The sequence below is a fragment of the Cariama cristata genome, unplaced genomic scaffold, assembly GCF_000690535.1.
Source record: "Cariama cristata isolate BGI_N322 unplaced genomic scaffold, ASM69053v1 scaffold20996, whole genome shotgun sequence".
Lineage (NCBI taxonomy): Eukaryota > Metazoa > Chordata > Aves > Cariamiformes > Cariamidae > Cariama > Cariama cristata.
This window is the reverse complement of record NW_009621823.1, coordinates 1-21721: the sequence shown is the minus strand read 5'-3', so window position 1 is coordinate 21721 and position 21721 is coordinate 1. Positions and strand designations below refer to the sequence as shown.

General features: G+C 47.3%; 1 protein-coding gene across 1 annotated transcript in view; it reads left to right on the top strand.

Annotated features, from left to right (window-relative positions):
* LOC104163210 (feline leukemia virus subgroup C receptor-related protein 2-like) overlaps nt 1-18317 on the top strand; it is a gene marked incomplete at its 5' end in the record, with an annotated part of 22820 nt that extends 4503 nt beyond the window's left edge. Inside the window, 5 exon segments of the mRNA XM_009702129.1 lie at nt 10379-10520; nt 11770-11910; nt 16672-16739; nt 17499-17617; nt 18239-18317. Of these exon segments, the coding sequence (XP_009700431.1) occupies nt 10379-10520; nt 11770-11910; nt 16672-16739; nt 17499-17617; nt 18239-18317 (549 nt within the window).
* Nucleotides 18318-21721: the final 3404 nt, after the last annotated feature.

The window sequence follows — 21721 nt, the reverse complement described above, 5'->3', positions numbered from 1 at the left end:
GAAAGAGTCTGCCTGGGGCAGTGGGTGGGGTAGGTGCTGCTGAATAATCGGGTCTGCAACATCTGAATGGCCATTGCTTTTGTGCTGGTGAGCCTGCAGTGCTGTGTGTGCTGAGGGTGTGCTCCTGTTTGATGCTTCACTGCTAAACTTTGTTCTGTACCTTTTGCCCTCCAGGAAAGGCAGCATCTGAAAGTCTGAGAAGTGTTGCGGAAATGGAGCATGTCCTGTGGAATTCCTGTCTTCGAGTGGACTTCTAGATCTCTTTGGCTCCTCTGTCCGGGCTGGAGGCTCCTCATCTCTTCAGATGAGACTTAATCCCTGTTAGAAAGAGGAGCAGGTGGTGGTCTGCCTCACATCCCTCTGTAGCTTAGCCCAGTATCTCCCAGGGTTTTAGCTGTTAGAATCGAGAAGATTTTAGCAAGCAACCAAGAGGAACTGGTTGTGGCAGTAGTTAATGGTTGACATTGTCCAATCCTGGCTCCTTTCTCCCTGTGTAAAGAAGGGCAGGGTGGATCAGAGCACTTGGACACAAAGAGTGCTATGTGGCCAACTCTCTGAGATCCTGGACGTGGCTCAGTGTGGGAGGGTGTGCTGACCAAATAACAACGTGGTCTAAGTTTCCATAAATGGACACTGGAACCTGAAATGAACTTTTTCTACCCATTTCATCTGGTGCTCCTATCCCAGCCATAAACCAAAGGCATAAACCAAACTCCCCCTTCTCCCTCACAGAAGCAGTTAACTTTTGGGTTGTGTTCTGTGGAAGTTGCATGGGAGTTAAATGAACGACTGCAGTGTTTCTGCAGGGAGGGCCTGCCCTATGGCACCCTCAGCGTTTGCTCTGCAGGGTCCCCTGGGACTGGCTATGTTAGGTGACTGTAATAGGTCTTTGACCAAAGTATTATATCGCGACTGAGGATTCCAGCAACAGCTGAGGTAGCTGTCAGAGCTGAAACCCCTCTTCTGCTTTACTTTCTCTTACAGCTGTTGTTTTGCTGCATTGCATTTCTTTCCCAGTAAACTGGGGGAAGGTGTATTCAAGGCTGAGAGGCCCTGAATGACTTGCATAGAGAAGTAGTCTTCATCATACGGCATTGCATCATATTACGCAGGATGAGATGATGCCACAGATGCAGAAGTGTGATGAGGAAGAGAGTTTGCTTTACTTCCAGAAAAGCTTTGGTTTTACAAGTGCAATCTGAAAAAATACATTATCTCCCATATCAGTGGGAAAGTAAAAAAGAGCCTAAGCCCTATCTTATCTTGTCACAAGGCCTGGATTACAATTTTTTCTTTCACAACTTTGGTCCTTCCTGCTTCTTAAAACACTGCAAGAAACATGACTAAGCTGTGGTTTGCAAACATTTACGTATGTTGACTTCCTGACTATCTGGATTTCAGCAGGCTCTCTTGCTGTCAGTGGCATGGGAGAAGCATATTCTGGACAGCAACCCATGCAAAAGCATACTGGGTAGGAACTGGCAGCTTCTGCTTTACACAGCTCTTCAGATGGGTATTTTCAATTCTACTGTAGCCTTTTGTATAGTATAGAAAGGCAGCTCGGACCTGTGCTGATAGCAAAGGACTGGGAAGCCGACGTGCAGTAGGAGTCACAGGGTGTGAGAAGGGGGTGGCTGTCTGTGCTCTGCGATATCTGAATTGTAAGGTCAGAAAGTTTAGCTGCCCCTGAGAAATGTCGTGGTTATAGTGGGGGAGGCATGTCTAGTTAGAAAAAGAGGGAGCACGACAGGGCAGAGCTCTGACAAGAGTAGAGGAAGAAGCTGTGTTGCTCAGGGCTTTGGAATAGGTACCTCCTCAAAGGGGTTCCCTGGGTGAATGGAGATCCAGGTCTGATGCATTTAATTACATTGGCAGAACTGTCGGAGAAGCATCTGGCATGGGTCCTGTATGTATTGAGCTTGGTTCAAAGTTCCCCTCTCTCATACGTGTAAGAGCAACACAGTGAGAAGGAGAGCTCCTCTGTTGCCCTTCATAAGGGCTTTTCTACTGCAACGAGGTGCACTGTTCAGATCCAGCAAACTGTGCAGCTTCCCCCTCCTCCCACCTGTCAGATGTATCCTTTTGCCACTGCCAGTTACGTTCTGCATCTTCGCACTGATGGGCACTACAGGGTAGCTAGTGTGAGCTATGTGACATCCTGATCTAGTCTCATCGGTTACTGAACAGCAAGGATGTTGCTGTACTTAGCTTGTGTGCTTTGTAAGATTTTTTTGAGAGACAACCTATTGTGGTGGTGGTGATCTGAGATGGAGATTTCTGAAAGAACAACAGTTGCAGTGTGCAGGCTTGCTTTGTTGACTTTTCACCAAGAACCTTGGCTTCCCTGGTGATAATACTGTGGGGTCCGTTCTCATTGTTTGTTTTGTTTGTGGAATCTCACCAGATTTGTTTTTAAGCTCTCAGTATCTGAAGCCACTTGTATTAGAATCAAGTATAATTTAAAAAAACTCAACCCAAAACCTCAAACCCCAAAACCATTTCTACTGTTGTGTCTGGAGAATAACATCTTTAAGCCTGTAGGGCTTCACATTTTCAACATATTTGTCAGAAAACAGGTAAATCACTGTGTACAGCAGGATTGACTTGTTAAAATAATTGAACTATCAGTCATTTTCTTCCAAAGCATGGTAGTCCCTCTGGTTTTCTAGCGGATTCCTCATCTCCATGTTCCTTGGTTGATGTCGAGGATTAGAGGTCGTGCTCTGCATTGTAAATGGTTCAGGACTGGTAGTGCATCTCCCCAGCAGTCACACGAATCTTTCCTGTTCCTCTGCTTTCAGAGGCAGTGGAGGAGGCTCAACTATCAGTCATTTTCTTCCAAAGCATGGTAGTCCCTCTGGTTTTCTAGCGGATTCCTCATCTCCATGTTCCTTGGTTGATGTCGAGGATTAGAGGTCGTTCTCTGCATTGTAAATGGTTCAGGACTGGTAGTGCATCTCCCCAGCAGTCACACGAATCTTTCCTGTTCCTCTGCTTTCAGAGGCAGTGGAGGAGGCTCTGTTAGAAATGGAAGGGTGGGTCTGGAGGGAGTTGGGGTGGTGTGATCCTCAGAAGGCTTCTGGCAGTGGCATTGTGTGGGTGGCTCAGTGTAGGGCTGCCAGGAGGGAAGTCTTTGGCACAGGCGAAGTGTTGGTTTTATTCATGCTTTAAAACATTGAATTTGATAGAGTTTCACAAATGTCCCTCAAAGAGAGGTCTGCAGTGGGTAGTTAGATTCTCATAGTTCTAATCTCCAGGCTGATCTGGGGTGGTGGTGGTGTGGGTGAAAGATTGATTCCCAGATCAAAATGGGTGTGGGCCCGGTTAAAAGTACTGTTTTGGGAGTGGAAAGGTAGAGTAGCTCCAATGGTGTGCTGACAAATGCAGTAGCTCTCTTTGCTGAGAGCAGGTGAAGCCCTTGATTTTATTTCATTTTTTTTCCCCAAAAGCCTTTCCTTTGGAAAGTTACAATGCATCGAAACGAAGGAGCATCTGGCCTAGGTCAGGCCAACTTTGTCAGGCAGCCCCAGGCCAGTCAGTGGTAAGTGCTAAGGGAAAGACAGTAAAAAAGGAGTGTATCCTCCTAACTCTCCGGAATCTTGGCTTGGGAACTTGCTGAGGTTGTGTTGAAACCATAGTGTCTGAAAAGCCTGTTGTATTGGTGTTCATCAACACATAAACATCAATCTTTTCATTGCTACAGTTTCTGCCCATTTGGCCAAACTGGTGGGCTGCTAGCCCTGGGGTTTCCTGGCTGTCCTGCCTGTGCCAGGCATCTTAAAAATTCACATCACTTTTCCCTTCCTCTATTCCTGATTTGAGTATTTGGTAACAGAGCAGAGATAGCAGTTTGGTGTGGTTATGTGCAAGTAGTGTGGCTTTTCTGTTGACTTATTCTTTTGAACTCCTGGATGAATACCATCTGGTCCTTACGCCTCGTAGAAGAAATTAGCTAACGTAAATTAAGATCTTCCATTGATAACGCTTCAGATTTTTGCCATGTGAAGAGGTTCTGTTGATGTGGAAACTTCCCATAAATATAATGTTGTGAATGCTGGTGCAAGACTTCATTTAGTTCTCCCTCTTTCTCGAATGTTCTTCCACAGTCATCGTCTAAAGAAAGCCCTACAGACTTTCTGGCAGGCTTCCTGATTTTGCTGTGTTTGAAGAGTTTTGACTTAGCTTGTAAAGTTGTTCCGCGGCCTTTTTTGGCCTAATTATGGTTTTACTTTAGGTTGATCCGGCTTGCTGGTTTTTTTTCCTTTGCTTGGAAGAATAATGTCTAGTTTTTGAGTTGGGTGGTGGCTGTTGTTTCGGGGTTTTTGTTTTTGTTTTTTCTTAACTGTAGTTCATTTATTCTGTTCTAAAATCCTTAGCTATTATTCTCTAGGTTTACACTGAGCCTCTGATGCAGTGTCTTTACACAGTCTTAATGCCACTTGCAGGCATTTAATTTCTTTGGCTTTTCTTTTTAATTTAATTTAATCTTTTAACAAGCTTCTTTCCTTTTAGGCAGCTCCCTCTTGTGAATTAAATATCGCCATAGTGCTTTGGAGGGTGGTGGTTTTTTTGTTGTTGTTGCTGCTGCAAGGGAGCTGAATTTGAGTGCAGTGCAGAACTGTTCTGTAGTATTGATCATGGTCACAGTATTGATCATGGTCACACTGTGCTGCTCTATGTCTAAATCACAAATTGTGCTGGCTCTTACAGGTTCTCCTCAGAAAAGAGTATTTATGGAATCAAAAAATGCAGTCTCTGCATCATCCCTGTCATGACGCTTATTTAGCCTGCAAGGGCATTGCCGAAATTTCTCACTGTTTTCTTTTTTCTGCCTTTGCAGCATCTCTCTCTTTCTATCTTTTAACACTTTAATTGACCTTCTGGGTTTGGTGGTGTTCTATGTCAATATTTGTGCTTACTTACGGAATTTTATAGGGCTTCTGTATTCCTGTTGCTGACTCTTCGTTTTCTTTGAGCTGGAGACCCACTCCTCCATCGATCATTCATTTACAATTTTTATGCTGATAGCGCACTGATTTTCTTCCTTCAGCAGACTCTTAATATATAAACAGCTAAACTGAAATTCGACATCTCATTTTCCATTTCAAGACTTTGGGTATGTTTATACCATCTTACTAGCCACTTGCTCTTGGTTTTGTTGCCTGTCCTTGAATACACTTGAATATGATGTTGTTGTTGGGACTAGTCCTTGACAAAATTCAGGTAGGAAATACGTTCCTTCCACCCTTTATCAGCCTTTAAAGAGTTAGGCATCTGAACAGTGCCCTCCACTGTAGTTGTTGACTTCCCTGGTATTCTGTTTAAAAATTACCCAAAAGCCTTCTAAAAATAAAGTGCCAGCAGCCTGGTTCCTGAGGAGAGATTCTTGGGGATCAGGACAGTGCTGTGGAGTTGCTGAATGATTTCCTGAATTTTAGGAACTAGAGCCTATCTATATAGGCCTTGGAGACCTTTCTGCCTGTACAAAGATTGGAGATGCTAATTTGTATGCTGGTGAGAGGGACTGCACTATGAACCCTGATGACTGATGGTCTCTGTAAGGAGGGTAGCACAGACGGTTACAGAACCAACCTTGTTTTTACATTGCTTTATTTTCCCAGCCCTTATGTGAGAGGTGTGGAGAAGGGACAAAAGTTATTTTTGCCTTGCTAAGGCATCTTTAAATTTTCTGGTTAACCGGTTATGGTGTTGTCTGTTGCGCTGATGGTGAGGTGGGCACTGGCCTGCTGAGAACCAAGCTAAAAATCTTCTTGTGAAAGGTAAAGTATGTACTGTATAATACTCATCGGTTGTTGAGAGCTTGTCTTCATTGCTAAAAATGGTATGGATAATCCAGGGTCTGTGGGTATCCTCCAGGAAATCTTCAGTTTTAGTCAAGTCAAGGGGCCTCATCTTCATAGGATTAATAACATCAGTTGCTCTGAAATATAAAATATAGCTGCTATTGCTATGATTGCTGGAATTTTTTTTCCCCTTCTACCATGTAGTCCTTTTTAAAGGTTTAACAAACTCCTAATGGATAAAAGTGGTTCCTTTTTTGGGAGGGGAAGAGAAAGGACAAAATATCCATTTACGGTTAGAAAAATTGTTCAGGTCTTCTGAAAAGAAAACAGCAGTGTCCAAGAAAGCTGAGTAAGTCTGCATCCTATTGGGTGAGCGATGACTGTATGACTTCCCAGTAAAGGCTTTCTGAACAATTTGCAAAACAGATTCTCAGTACCCTCTCCGCTAGGTACATCAGATAGATCCTTTTTCAGGAAGGAGAAGGAGACATGAACAGGTGAATTTTGTGTGTGGTCCTGGAGAAGCTTGTGTCAGAGGTCAGGATAAAGCATGGATCTCTCCTGATTTCCTCTTCTTGTTTTGCCGCAGTTCAGCAGCTCTTGGGACTAGCAGGGGATTGCAGAGAACAGGAAGCCAAGAAGTGCCTAGCACAGCAATCCAGTTGTTCCAAGAATGAAACCGTGATAAGACAAAGGAGCAATTTCCAGGAAGGTGTTTGTAGATCTTATTTGGTAAAGGGTGGAGGGGCACAGGTGAGACCTGGTATGTAAGAACTAGTAGGACTCTTGCCTCGAATGCTAAGGAGCAATGTTGAGAGTCTTTTCCTTGAAGCTTGAACCTTTGGGAATACAAAGGAGATAGAAGTGAAGCCCAGTGTGGTTGTGTCCTGGGCTAAGCAGGCACGCTGGAGCCACAGGCCTGCACTTTGGCCACAAGCAGGGCAAATTAAATGTGCTGCAGAGACAAACAGGCTTCTGCCCTCCGGGAGCGATCTCTGTGAGCAGCTGTGTTTGGTGCAGTTGCCTTTTCTGTGCAGCTACAGGCTTGTTTCCCTTGTGCAGAGGAGGGGGAGGCATGCACTTCAATGAAGATCAGAGCTTGAAGCCTCTAAGCCAGCTGACAGTTGTGCTCCCTGTTACTGAGTCTCGGATCAGCCGGCAGTGCCGAGGAGGAGATCAGACCTGGCTCACTGTGCCGAGGGGCTGGGGATAGGCCAAGTCTGAACAAAGTTGAGTTCTGGCAAGTTTAGTCCTGTGTCAGAGGCTGCCTGTGCTGTGTGGGTGTTAGGAAGGCTTAATGTTCCTAATGGCCTCCTAAGTTTCCTCCTAAGCTCTTTCAGTCCTTGATTTGCTCTCTGGGACAGCACAACTTGTGTCTGTCTTCAGTCCATTGACCCAACCCCTGAATGTCCTCATTCCTGACAGTGCCCTGAGCCAGTGGGGCACATCTGTAATCTCTTGGTGAGTCTTCCCACTGGCTCCCGGTGATGTCCCAGCACAAAGAGTGGACTTGGCACAGATGCCTGTAGCTGATCCTGACCCCGGCTATTTCAGGTCCCAGTGGAGGGCACTGTTTGACACGGGGGAAGTTTGGCCAGGCGTGGTTGAAAGTTACTTGTTTGTAAGCTAAATAGCATGTCTGAGTCTAGTAGATAACTCTGTTTGAAACATAAGCATTCTTCCTGTCCCAAAAATCCACCAGCTGGATGGAGGAGGAGGGAGTTTGTGGAAGTTTTGTGGGGCTGGATGGCATAAGTTGATTTTTATCCCAACTATCAGATATGGCACCTGAAATGTACTTGTTCTGTGATCTTGAGCCTGGCCAGTGAGTGGGTTTTCCAAAATGAGTCCATCAGCATCCTAGAAACATGGAGATACGACAGCAAAAGCATGCAGAAAGCACAAGGAGTTTTTGCTAGAGAGCGGCCCAGGCAACATGTCTGAGCTCGTGCCTGCGTTACAGGGCTCCTGGGTTGTTCTGCTCTGTATGCTGACGTGATTGGATGTGGTTTATGGGCAGCATAGTCCTCACCTTTCTAAGTCCTTGCTTTCTACACCTGTAGAGTAATAGACGCTTTCCAGGGACTATGAAGACATCAAGCACTGCAGAATCCTTCTGTAGGGTAGCAGTTGGCTCTAGTGATGGCTCTGTCTTGCTGCTGTTCAGTCATCAGGGAGGCATAAATGGTAACCTCTCCAGATCATTGTCCTGGGACAAGGGGTCATGGTGGTGCTAATTGATTCCTATTGATATAATCTTTCCTATAAGGAAACAGTAAATGCAACGGGCTAAATTTGACTATATCCATATTTCCATGTTTTGCATTCTTGTACTGCCATGGAGGCACACTAAAATTCAATTCAGGCAGATGTCAAACTCAAAAGAGGAATTTATTTTTAACCAGTGATAAAACAAGAATGGAATGTGTTCTTAATCAAAATCACTTTACATTCCAACAAACATTAAACCACAGGTTCAGAATACCATATGCAATTTAATCGCTACATGGCTCAGGGGATCCCCAAACTGTGGAATCATGATTCAAAATGTGCAATCACTCACCTGTAAGGTGAGGGCTCTCAACCTGCAGGACTTACCCTGGCAGGCACCCCAGCCCACGGGGAGAGTCCCCGACTCCAGACCCGCTGCTCTGAGGAGGACCACTCAAAGTGGTCCCCTGTCAGGGCTCCATTTATACCCTAGGTTGAATCTGATCTGTGGTCATATATGGTCAGTGGTCTAGAAACTTCTCTTGACTGAGGTGTTTCATCAGCTAAGGGCCCTGTCTGTCGAACGAGGGGCTCCATCTTTCCTGTCCCACGACTGAGGTGTGTACATGACTCACCATGCATGGTTCACCAGTCGAGGAGTTTCTGATATCGTCGATGCGGGGTCAGGGAGCGCACCAGCCACACCATCTTCTCTCGTAGTGTGATGAGGGCAGTGGCTCTATAGAGGCTGTATTGGTGTTAGCATGAATCACCACTGTGGGTAGGATTTTTTTTTTTTATGCTGCTAGTCTGTATTGGTCATTTAGCACTGTTCTGGTACTGTCACCGCTTTCCTGTCTCGGGGAAAATGGTACAGCCTGCAAAAAGATTGGAAATCTCTGTTTCAAGCAAGGATGAGAATGGCTGCATGGCCACCTGGCATCTTCCTTTCTTGGGTGCTTTCTCAGTCCTTCCATCTATTGTAGGCTCTTGTGTGTGCCTTGTCACTGTCCACAACAACAAACATAGGCTTAAACCAGGAAATTGCAAAAACGAAGGTGTTGCTAAACAAAAAATTGCTTTTACCCCAAAAGGGTGAGTGGGCAGAACCTTCAGAGCAAGCAAGAGCTGAGCTTGAGCATGGCTCTTTTTCTGATGTCCAAGAAGGCTGCAAGTGCTGGGAAGGGCCAGGGGAACACGGTGCTTAGGAACCAAATGGTGACTGAAACGCAGCCACAAACAATGAAGCACGAAGCGGGGAGAAGAGTGCCTTTTGTAGGCTCCTCTTGTGTTTAGAGTGCTCACGAATGTGCTGAGTGCACTTTGGCTCCCACTTTATGAAGAGTGTGTTCCTAAGCACCAAAGCAGCTATTTCTTCTCTCTCCCATTTGAGGGTAGCACTGAAGGTCTGTGCCACTGTCAGTCCGACTTACCAGTGTGGCAAAGCCTGTGCTGCTACAGCTCCTTGTTGCTATCCTGAAGAAATAGCTGTGGAGTTAAAAGCCCTAATGTCCTCAGTAGAGTGTGTGCTGCCACTGCAGAAGCTCCTCAGCTGGACATGTGGGGCTCTTGGCACAGTAAAGGCCAGAGCTGCAGCGGTTTCTTCTTGCAGCCCTTCAGAGCCACTCATTTTATCCAGGGGCACTTGACAAGCCCTGTCACACAACCTCAACATTTAGGATACGTGTCATCAGCTCTTCCTTTGCTCTCAACCTTGATGTTTTTCTAGGTTCTCCTAGTGGTCATAGGGTAAGCCTTGTCTTGGGACAGGGCTCATTAGGAAACAATGTCATAAAGTGGTGGAGTCAGATTAATATCTCACTCATTAGGAGTGGACAGGTTTCAGTCTTGGCCCTTGCACTTGTCTGGCTGTGAAATAAATTGGTTCAACTCGTTAACCCAGCAAAGAGTTGTGGTGGGTTTTGATGGTCTTGTTTTCTGCCATTTTTAATGAGCAAAATTGGATTACCAGATGATCAGACCAGCACTAGAGCAGGTGTGAGCTAAGGAGTGAGATATGTGGACAGGAACATACATGCATGGGGGAGAACAGGTGAAGCAAGACCTCCACTTTGATGGATGCAGCTATTCGTTCTGCTCAATTCTATTGTAAAACCTTGCCTTGAATATCCTGACAGTTGTGAGTGCAGTGGGGAGACCTCTGTTATGGCTTAATTGCAATGGGTAGCTGGCTTTTCTTTCTTAATTGTTTGGTGGTAAAGAAGATTTTTACCTTGGTTGTGAAATTGGATTAGGCTCAGTGGAGCCCTTACTGAGCATCAGGGGGCTGAGCTGTGAAGTGGTGGTGGCAGTGTTGTGGTTCCATGTCACACCTCTGTGTGTCCCTTCTCTCTCCTGCTCAGCTCGGCATCGCTGTGGGCTTTCTGGTCCCTCCAGTCCTGGTTCCCAATGTGGAGGATGTGGAGAAGCTGGCCTACCATATCAGCATCATGTTCTTCATGACTGCAGGCGTGGCAACAGCCCTATTCATCCTGGTCATCATAGGTAAGGAGGTGGGAGCGTGCACATGAAACAAGGTGGGACTGAGAAGATCAGCCTGTGTGTATGAGGGGCCTTTGTGCTAGGAAATGGGGGAGGGAGGTCATCTGAGGAGGTGTCCTAGCATGCAGCTGACCGGATCATGCAATACCATATCTTGCTGCTTCAAGCCCTTCATGAACAGCACATGTAGGAGGGAGTACAAGAGGTTGTGAGTAAGCCTGCCAAATTGTTCATTTCATCCTTTGCCTGCGTAATAAAACCCTGGCATGACTAAGATCTTTAAAAGCCAACAGAAATCTTCCAAGGTTCACAGTCATCTTGTCTGCAAACAGCGTGCTAGGCCTTGGGTTATGTCTTGGACCTGACTACCTCTTAAGAGTAGGGAAAAAGAGGCAGGTTATATGGCATCATAGGAACAAGCTGTTCCCAAGAGAAAAAAAGGTAACCAGTAAGGAGTGGAGAGAAGGAAGCATTAAGGGCAGTAGCAGGACATCAGAGGTGTAATTTCCCTGCTTAACATGTGAAGTGGAAGCCAGACCTTTAGCATGAAATATTGGCATGCTCACTGGAGAGCAGAGCTTGTCTGCTGAGCTCCATGTAATTTTTTTTATAGGCTCCTCTTGCCAGCTTGTTAATGTTGCCTGGTGGCTGAATCAGATGTAGACTCTAAAGAATCTGGGGCAGGGAATAGACAAGGTCCAAAAATGGCTGTCTAGCACCTGGTACAGCAGTATCGTCTGCAACTGGGATTTCTGGATGCTACTTTAATGCTAGTTAGGGACAGCAGATGGCTTGGCCAGCCTAAGAAGTGCCAAGCCTGAAATAAAACCTGGCATAGGTCATTGCTCCCTGGGCACTGAGCACTGCAGGGCATGAGGCCACCTTTGCCAGCTGGCTTTTCCAATTCCACTTCTGCATTTGTAACTCCACGCAATACTTTTGCAGCTGGCTGGCCATCCTCCTGGAGACAAAGGCATTATTAGTCCCTAGAACTCTTGCTGCTGCCAGATACTGCCTGCACAAAAAGCTAATTGAAGGCAAGGTGTTTCCCCAGTGTCAGGAGTTATTGTTGGAGAGACCCTGTTCTCGGATAAGTTCATGCACAGAGATCAAAACTTGAGGACAATGGTGTGTTTTCTACACTTGGTTTTACTAGCCCCTCTGCCGTCCCTCAAATGGCTCTACTCACAGTGTGTGCTCAGGCTCCCTGATGGCACTGTTACAAACAGGTGTATTTTGTGTCTGGTTTCAGTCTTCAAGGAGAAGCCCCCGCACCCTCCGAGCCGAGCTCAGGCCTTGATCCAGTCAAGACCGACAGAGGAGTATTCCTATGTGCAATCAATCCTCCGCCTGCTCCGCAATGCTAACTTTTTGCTGCTTATGGTCACTTACGGTAAGGTCTGGCCTTTCTTCTGTGCAGTTATTGCTGCTAGGCATGCTTAACTTCTCCCTCCCTCTCCGTGCTCTGCCAGGGCAGTCACTGGCCTGAGTTGTTTTAGGGGAGCACAAGGATAGCTGTGCTGCTACAGGCCAGGAGTCCCTCTGGCCCGGTAATCTCCAGCAGTGGTTACAAGCAAATACCTAGAAAGAACAAAAGCAAGGCAAGCACAAAAAGGACTATATGCCCCCACTACTGTTCTCCCAGTCTTTGACTGTTTTCCATTCGGGGGATTTCCTTATCCTGTTGTCTTTTTTCTCGTCAGTTAGTTACTTGCAATGTAGTCATTTAAGTGCTTACCTAGGAAATATATGGAGCTGTGTCTGAGTGAAAGTAATTTCCCAAGGCAAGGGTATGGCTGCCAGGCATCTCAGTGGAGGTCATGTGGAGTATGCAGAAGCACAGACTACGTCAGCTTTCTTGGCAGTCCCTATGAAGTAAATGGAAGGAAGGATTGGAGAACATCTTTTTTCGCTATCTGTCCTTGCACACTGGGTTTGCTGCTTGCTTCTCTTCAGCAGTCTTGGTCTGTTCCTCTGAGTGCAGTGTGATGTGTTGAATCTATTCCTGATGTTGAATTGTCATGTGGAAAAGCACTTTTCTCTTTAGCAGAAAGGCCATTGTGGTCTCTGCCTGGCTGCGTTATACTGTAGCCAGCTGGTCTGCAGAGAGTTCTGTCCTCGCTTCCTACCAGCTTCCTGTGGAAACTCCTCAGGGGCAAAGTTAAATAGTGCTGGAAGTTCTAACGTTCTGCCAGCAGTTGTGCCTAAAGGATCTGGTGGATGAGTAGCCAGGTTGGAGAGAGTGAGATGGTGGCTTTGCACCTGCTGAGGATGCTAATGGTCTTTGGAGTTGTTGAAATCTCTGCTCTCAGTGCAGTAGTCTTCTAGAAATGCCCCTCTTGGATCGCCCTTAAGCTCTGCTGGTTTGCATTGCAGCTGCTGTGGGTTTTTTTTTGTTGTTTCCCCACCTCCCCCAGTACATGATGTCCTCTCAGAAAGTGGGAATAGAAAAAAAAACTGTCAGGCAGACTGTGTCTGAAAGTTGGATTGTGTCATCTGCTCAGTTCACAGCCTTCAGGGAAAAGAAAGGCAAAAGCATTTGTTCTAATAAGCGTGAAAAAGTCCTAGAGGAGAGAGCAGGGCTCTCAATACGAAGAGTGTATTTAGAATCTGACCTCCTTAGGATAATTCCCTTCTCCTTAGGATAATTCCCTTCTGGCAGTCACAAACAAGGTGGAAAGGCTGTTCAGTCTCTCATAATTCAGTCTCTCTTCCTGCTGGTCTCTGCATTTATTTCGTTCCTCTCTGTGTCAGCCTCATGTCAATCTCCAGCTTGACTTGAGATCGTGACTGTTACTCAGAGAGGGAACTATGCAGTGAAACTTTTTTTAACTAGTCTGGCTTTAAAATGGGGACAGTTTTTCCTACTCAAGTCAAAAGTCATGTTGGCCAAGACTTAAGGCATCTGCAGCCACGAGTGCAACTGAGTCATCCTCCGTAGCTAACACAAAGATAGCTCCAGCCTCTTAGCTTTTTTATTAGCATAGTGTATGTCAGGGGAGAGAGGGGGAAACCTGCTGCTTGTTCATCTCCCCTGGCTGTAGAAAGAATTGAGACCCTTACATGATGCCAGGTCAGAACAGGTCATGGTACTACCAGCAGCTGCCATCTTCTTTCCAGTGGTGAGACTTACAGTGCTGGAAACATTGGTGGCCCTGCAGCTGTGTTAGTGCTAGTGAACTGTTTTTCAGGAAAACCCTCAGACAGCCTTTTCCCAAAGGCTGCTGACGTTGCTTCCTTAAAGCTGAGGCATAACATGGAATAGGCATTAAGAAACTCTTGAGTTTATTGGGTTGGGCTCTGCACTGGAGAGCATGTTCCCACTGGGAGGCAGTAGGCAGGAAAAGGGTGGGAAAGGCTGGTAAAGTGGGAGTGATGAGACAGCCACAGAGAATTGGCATTTGGAAAGGTGATGGAGCAGTGAGGAGGAGGCAGGGCAGTGAAATCTGCATAAGGAGACATTGTCCTGGAGGATGACGAGGGTGAAGAAGAGGGAGACCAATAGTCTGGCATGTAGGCAATAGGCTACTTAGCTATAGAAGATTTGGTTTCTAGTCTGAAGCTTAATAAAGGCTCATTTTGGAGCTGTAGGCAATAAACTTCCCCTTTCTGGCCTCTCTAAAACAGAGGAGACAGTGTGAGGTCTCAAAAATGTCCTTCTACAGCACATTACAAGCAAACCATGGTAACTAGCTCATGAATCAGGTGGGGCTGGACCTTCAGATGTTCTGCTCCCAGCTACTAGTTCTGGTTTTCCTGATCTGCATGGGCAGATGGGCACTGCCCCATTGGAAACAACCGTTGCCTGTTTTAGGAACATTCAAACAACTGTAATTCACGGAGAAACTTCACTGAGCAACTGTGACATGTGAAATGCCTACAACTTTTGCCAGCCCTCACAAATGCAAATTTGGCACATTGTCTTGATTCTTAGAATATTTTGCCTGACTCTGGTGCCAAGTGTTGCTGCCAACTCTGCATCGCTTTCTGCCCAGCTTGGAAGCGTGGGCCCTTCTCTCTCTTAGAAATTGTGTGTATCACAGAGCTGCTGTGAAGCTGGTGTAGTGACAGCATCAGCTACCGGAGCAGCATCTGGCTGTCCCCACAAAGCTGCCGTCCTCTTGGCTGGGCAAGAAGTAGAGATACACAAATGACTAGCCTATGTTTATGCCCGGCTTTGAAGTGAAGCAGTAGTGGGTAGAGGGACGGTGCTGATCTGCCATGCTCCCATGTTCTGACGCTCCAGTTTGTGGTGTCTCTTAGTGAGCAGGGTGCTCCAGAGGTGGAGATAGGATGAAGTCGAATCAGGGTCTTGTGGGCGGTTTTGCCCTAGCCAAGTGTTGCAAAGAGCCAGCTTTCAGGGCTGGAGGGTGCCTCCTTGCCGTGGGATCTCCAGTTGTTCTCCCCGCTCTCTGGCTACTGGCCCTGCTGGAGTTTCCAGCCTTTCTGAGTAACTCTTGGAAAGGACTGGGTAGATTCCTCCTGCCTATAGAGTATGTCACTCAGCTTACTAGCCTCTCCTGTAACCTCCTGACACAAGCTTTTGGAGCAGGGAGCATTGTCACAGGCAATTGGCTTATTTGGGATCACTTGCATAAGATTCTTCATCTGTTCCCTGTGCCATGAAGCTGTGGAGCAAGCTCTGCTTAACGTTGCAGAGATAGCGTGTGAAGGAAGTGTGATGTCCCCTCCAGCTGCCAATTTTGTGGCTCCTCAGAGTGCTTCATGAGCTGTGTAGGGCAACAGGTGACCAGTGTCCCAGTGGAGGAGTGGGCTAGGCGCAGGGTTGCCGAGTACTTCAGGGTCAGGGGAGCTGGAGGACTTCAGGATTAGGGGAGCTCAGGGTTGTGCTCCCTTTGCCAAAGCTCTGCCTGCTAGACTGCACTTCTGTATCATGTATTGCGATGTTTCTTCTTTTAGCTGAGGATGAAAGAGGGAAAGTAGGAAGTGGGAACTTGACATGTATCTATTCCATCAGGATTTCAGGCATCTGTGCCAGAGTTTTTTTAACCCATGCCTCTTTATGAAGCCTATAGATGTGTAAGCAGCAGTGGTGAAATCTGTGTCCCCACCCCTCCCCCATCAGGATCACTGAAGCCTTGAAGAGAAACTAACTGCAAATGTAAATGACTTTCTGAGAAGAAAGTTGCGCTGACTGTTACAGACCTCATCCACCTGGGGAAGGTTTCTCAGTATCGCCTAAGGTGAGAGTGTAGCCATTGCGGTACTGCTGGTCCAGCGCCCATGTGGATGTTCTTGTCTACTATAAGCAAAGCTCTTGGTTTTTGTGCCCTTTGGGAAGGCGTTTAACTCAACCAGAGCTACATGTAAGCTGGAGCAGAGTGTCTGAATGGGGTTTGACCAGTATCACCCCAATGGTTTCCATTCTCACCTTGGGTGATACTGAGAAACCTTCACCAGGTGGCTGATGCCTGTAACAGTTAATCTAACTTCCCTTTCAGAAAGACAATTACTTTCACAGTTGGGTTTTTTTCAGGCTTCAGTGATATCTTTTAAGATGCAAGACTCTTCCCATGCAGCTACGCACACCAGGTGCCTGGGGGAAGTGCTGTCTGTGCTTCACCATTGGCTCTGCTCCTACTTGCCTTCTGGTGTTTCTTGGCTTGGAGATGAAGTTTTTTGCTGGCTCTCAGCAGGGAGAGTGCTATCAGGCTGTTTTCTGGGAGGAAACCACACGGGTCAATGGCAGCGGTGTTAATTGAATCTCAGGTCCTTGTTAAAGGTGTGATGTGAGACAGGTGCTTTTCTGGTGTTTTACTTTGGCTGAGGGGAGGAGAAAACTCCAATGCTAAAGATGCACCTGTCTGTGAGGGAGGGTTGAGACCCTGCAAAGGACTTGTAAGACCTTTCAGTACCAGAAATGTGCACAGCCCTTCCTCTAGCTGCTAAGGTAAGAGCCATCCTGAAACTGCAGGGTGCTTCCTCCTGCAGGGCTGTCCTTGGTCTGCATTTCTTTCAGTAACCCATGTCTAGCCAGTACAGCTGGCTCTGCCAAGACTTGGCAGCCTTGTTATGTATCACTGCTCCAAAGATCTCTCTCTCTCTCTCTCTCTCTCTGTGCATTTCTACCCTTTCACTATCCAGCAGGAGAGTAGCAGGCTCTGAATGTGCTGCATTTTTATCCCCCTCTCAGGTCTGAATGCAGGTTGCTTATACGACCTGTCCACTCTGCTGAAACGCATGGTGATCCATCACTACCCAGTAAGTGCATCCAACCCTCGTGGCCCTCTGATGCTTGCTGTTGTCCAGCGCTGGCTGCCAAAGGAGAGTTTGTGAGAAAGGCAATGCCACAGCACTTCTGGCTGGCTCTGGCGTAAGTTGGCTGCCTGGCAGGAGCACATTAGTTCCTTTAGTTCTTTACACCACCCTGTGCAAAAGCTGGCAAGCTCTAGCAAAGACAGCTCTTTTACACCCTAAATGACAGCTTTTTCTTCTGAGAAATTCTTCCAGCAATTGCCTCCACCCTATTTCTGACAGAGATTTCTACCGAGACATCTGTTACCAGGAGGCTGCCTGTACTTGTGCTCTGGTGGCAGAAGGGTGGGATGCCTCTGCAGCTGAGCTACGGTGGAGCTTACTGCTGGGGCTCATAGTGGGTCCCAATATTTCCTGGGCGATCTGGCCCAAATCCTAACACCAGACAGCAAGGTTCATAGGGTTTATGCTGACTCCTCTGAGAGTGTCTGTTGTGCTGGCCAGTGCTCACCTTTTTCTCTGGACTGGCTCAGAGGGAAGTGCCAAACCACTTTTCTTCATGGGCTAGAATAAGGCACTGCATTGGCTCATAGTGGGCCCAAAAGTGTTATTGCAAAGTCTAGTTCTGGTTAGTGTGTTACCAGCAGAAGACATGAAGAATGCTAACTTTGGTGTCTCTTCCTCTCTGGGTTCTCTGAACTTTGCTTCTTGTTGGCTATGACTTGGCTCCTGCATTTGTGTGAGCCTGTATGTGTCTCACTACAGGGGGAGGAGGTGAATGCTGGCAGGATTGGACTCACCATTGTACTGTCGGGGATGGTTGGGGCTCTGATCTCCGGCATCTGGTTGGATAGAACCAAAACCTACAAGTAAGTCCCTTGTTTGCCTCTGTGCCCCTAGTCACTGTGCTCTTCCCCCGTACTGTGCAAGGAGCAACCCTGTGCAGTTGCAACTTGGCATTCCAGGGACTGACTCATAGGTGAAAAAAAACAACTATGGTCCTTGAAAATCAAGTTAGGCTGAAGTGAACTTTGGAGCTGTGTATTAGTCTACACTGGGCCCATACAAACTCTGGTTCTAGTGGTCCCTAGGGAGGCACAGGGAGAGGATGAGATGGCCCAGCAGCTGCTCTGTCAGGGATGAGGGAGTTCTTGGCACAAGCAGAATCAAGACTGTACCAGACCATTTCTCAGCCCTTACAAACCAGCTTCTGTGAATCTTTGTCCGGCTTAATGAAAGGCACATTGAATCCAGTGCCCAGAGACATTGTGTGAGGGCACGTTGCTGTATTTAGGGCAGGCATAAGGGATATTGGGGCTGTGGGTGGATGATTCTGGGGTTGCTGCCTGGTGGGTTGGGAAGGCAGATCTGACTGGCAGATCTGGCCAGCATACCCTGCTATCTGCAAAGGGATAGCTAAGAGTCTTTGGGTGTCCTGCAACTCCCAGTCCTCAGGAACTCAGCTCTCACTGACAGACCTCTGTAGGGTGTCCTAGGGGATGCAGAGTGCCTCTCCTGTCTTATGTTGGCGTCCGTGTAATCAGCTTTTCAGTTTCCCAGTTGGCTTTGAGAACTGTGCTATAACCTGTTGCCTGAGCACACTGGGTGAGAGGGGGCTTTACTGGTGGTGTGCTGGTGATGAGCTGAAGGCAGCTTCGGAGTTCTTTTCCTTGCAGCAGCTTTTCACCTGGGGGAGTCCCACAGCCTTTATCCTACCTGGTATCTTGGGCCAGAAAAGCACATTCTTATTGTGGGCAGCTTAGATGAATCTGGCTAGCTGTGGGCTTGCAGCTTCTGAAGTGGCCTCTGGCCCTAACTGTCAAGTACAGGGATCAAAAATGGAGAGGAAATGGGCTTCTCTAACAAGAAAGAATGGTGGTGGAGGACTCCTGGGGGTGCTGGGAAAGAGGAGCAGATGACTAATACAGAGACTGGCAGATCACTTGTTGCTGTTTCTAGATCATTGTGTGCCACTGAGTAGTTCTCATTTGGCAGTCCTGGGAAATAGAAACACAGCTGTTATGAATTGCACTAGCTAACTGTGCAAAATAACTTGTGTCTCTTTCCAGCCCGGGGCTAGTGGGGAGGTAGCCTCATCTGGCACGGCTAGGGAGGCTGGTCTTCCTGAGTCTCCCGAAGGGGAGCTCGGTTGCAGCACGAAGGCTGAAGAGCTTTGTGGCTCACCAGGCAGAACTGGGACTTGAAATTTGGCAGAATGGGAGAGGGAGGGGAAAAAAAAATAATTCCTGGATTTCTTCCCTGCTTGCTTAGAGGGACCACGTAGGTGGGCAGAGCTGGTTGAGAGTGCAGAAAAGTAGGGCTATGCCACCCATGGAATTTATCCTACAGACTCCAGGGTCTATCTGGGGATAGGTTTAGCCTTAGGTGAGGAAAAACACTGCTAAGAATTTGTTCTCCATTTCAGTCCACAAAGTGGATTTCTGTGGAACTAGCAAAATTTTTCTGAGTGCTACAGAGTCTTTATTTAGCCCCATTTAAAAGTCTATTTAAAAAAAACTGTCAAGATGCCAGATGTTCTAGGTAGGTACCCTCCCCCTTCCCTCTGCTGCTCAGATAGTGTCAGGAATGAAATGGTAAGCACATGAAAATCAGGAAGGAAAGTTGTCAAGTCCTTTTTTTAGTCAGTTTGGAGAGAGGGAAGCAAATGAATGGGATCCAGCTGTGATTGAGGGGAGCAGGGGGAGGTTAATAACAGAAGAATTGCAGAGCTGTACATGCGTGTGTGATCTTTACTGTCCCATCAGCAGTTCCTTGAAAGGGTGAGGCTGTGCTAAGTCAGGCTTTCCCCATCTGTCATGCTCAGGCACCAAATGGCCTTGCATTCTTGCTTTTATTTGGCAGGCAAGTCCCTGCAGCAGCCCCTGTGCTGTTCTTATTTTTGGAATTAGCAGGCGCGGATTTGGCCCATACCAATACGCGAGTTACGTTGCGACAAGTGAGCAGTCCCAGAACTGGGGCTGCCGCTGGTGGGATGCCTTGCTGAGAACTGCCCACCTCTTGGAAAGAATACGTTTTGACATCAAGTTATCGGGGCTTCATGTACATCCTTCAGGTTCCTGGCTCAGAGAAGAGATAGGGTTGTGACACCTAGAGACTACTGGGTGTATTGGTATTTGTATTGGAGTCTGGCTCAAAATCAGGGGTTTGGGGACTGGATTAATCAGCACTTCTCTTTGGCCACACTTTGCTTTTAAGGGCAATGTTCACATGGCCTCAGGTCCAGCTGATTCCAGACAGTGCTCTCCACTATCATTGCTGCATCTCTGTAAGGCAAGATGTCAGAAATATCCATCTGTCTCCAATGACTAGGCAGAAGAACCCAAGTGGTGTTTTAAACTTAGGTATGTACAGGCCCAAAGTGTGTTAAAATTTGGGGGAGGGAGGAAAGATTTGGATATTGGAGAATGGGGCACTCAGGTCTCTTCCACTGAAAAGTGAATGCTCTCTCAGCCTAGCCTGGCCTGCAGTTTGGGCCTTCTTGTTGTAGCCCTTTTCCAGGTTAGTCCTTGTGTAGTGGATATGCCTTTGCTCTGTCCTGCCATATGTCTTATATAAATAATTTACCAAGGCTGTCCTTTTTTGTGACCTTCATACAGAAAGAAAGTGGCATAAACCTGAGTGCTGAAGGATGAGGGTGTGGTGAAAACCAACCTAGCTCTCTCCAATTCTTCCCTTCTCCAGCATCTGATACCTCAGTGTCTTCAGCAGTGAGATCCTTCTGGGATTACAGGGACGAGGCTTTTGTTCCGGGTCTCGTGCAGCCTGGAACATGCCATCCTCATGGCAAAGCCTGTGAAGGCCATCTGTCATCCCAGTCTATACAGCAGAGCGCTCAGGAGCTGCACGCAACATCCCAGTGAGCAGCTAAAGCTGTGGCACGTGGCTGTGGCCTCCCGCCAGCCCCTTGTTCATTTGTTGCTTCAGATGTTGCTAGACTCTAGTGTTTTCGCAACTCCAATCCCCTGTGAGTCTAGTCCTGTCCCTTGTGATCTGTCCAAGTGACCTTGTGAGATGTGGCTGGGCTGGGCCATGCCTGTTCCTTACTCTAGGTCTTCCTCTGGAGTTGGTGAACAGCAGGAGTTGTGCTCTCCATTTCAGTCCTGTTCCCTGCTGGTGCTGGCCCTGGGTGGCTTTTTTCCCCAAGGTCTCTCCTTTCTCACGGTCCCTTGTTTGAGCTCTTTAATCTGCCTCTTCAGAAGGATAAGGAATGTGAGGGGGAGGGTAGATGAATGTCAGGGCAGCTTAGGTTCACCTAAATGACAAGCATCTCAGATCCCCCTCTGGCTCTGCCACAGAGACTTGGCAGCTGGTGCCTTTGTAGCACTGCTTCCACATCGGCGCGCTGGGCTTCCTTCCCACACCCCAGAGCACAGAGGTAGGTTAACCCCAGTTGCCCTAAGGTGATGTAACTTCCAGCCTGCACTCACTGCACTATCAGCCTGTTAAGCAGACTGGCGGTACCTCTTCCAGACAATGATAATTATCAGTCCCTGTATGGCCATCATGGCAACAGGTTGCTAAAAACACCAAAATGCTGTGCGAATGTCCTCTGTGAATCTGCTTCTCCTCCTTTGTATTTTTATCTCTCCCGTAAGATATTTATGGCTATGATAAGAGGCTTATCAAGCAAAACCGGGCATTCTTTCATGCCCTGGTGCCCCTAGGGCCACAGAGCATTCTTCTTGTCCTCTAGTGAACATGATGACAAAGGCCGCTTCCTGAGAAATGCCCTGCCTTGGTGTCATTCCCCAAGGGTTTCTTTGTTTCCCTATGCACCAGTGTCTACCTGTATCTCTATTAAACCCTTTTCAAAATTTTGGGTCTTGCTTGGACTTCTGGGCAGTAAATCTCTTTGTCACCAGTGGTATGCTCAGGGGAGCAGGGTCTTCCTAAAGTCTGGTTTAGCAGAAGTCTGCTTGTGTGCTTGAGGCTGTTTCACATTATAGAATCATAGAATCGTTATGGTT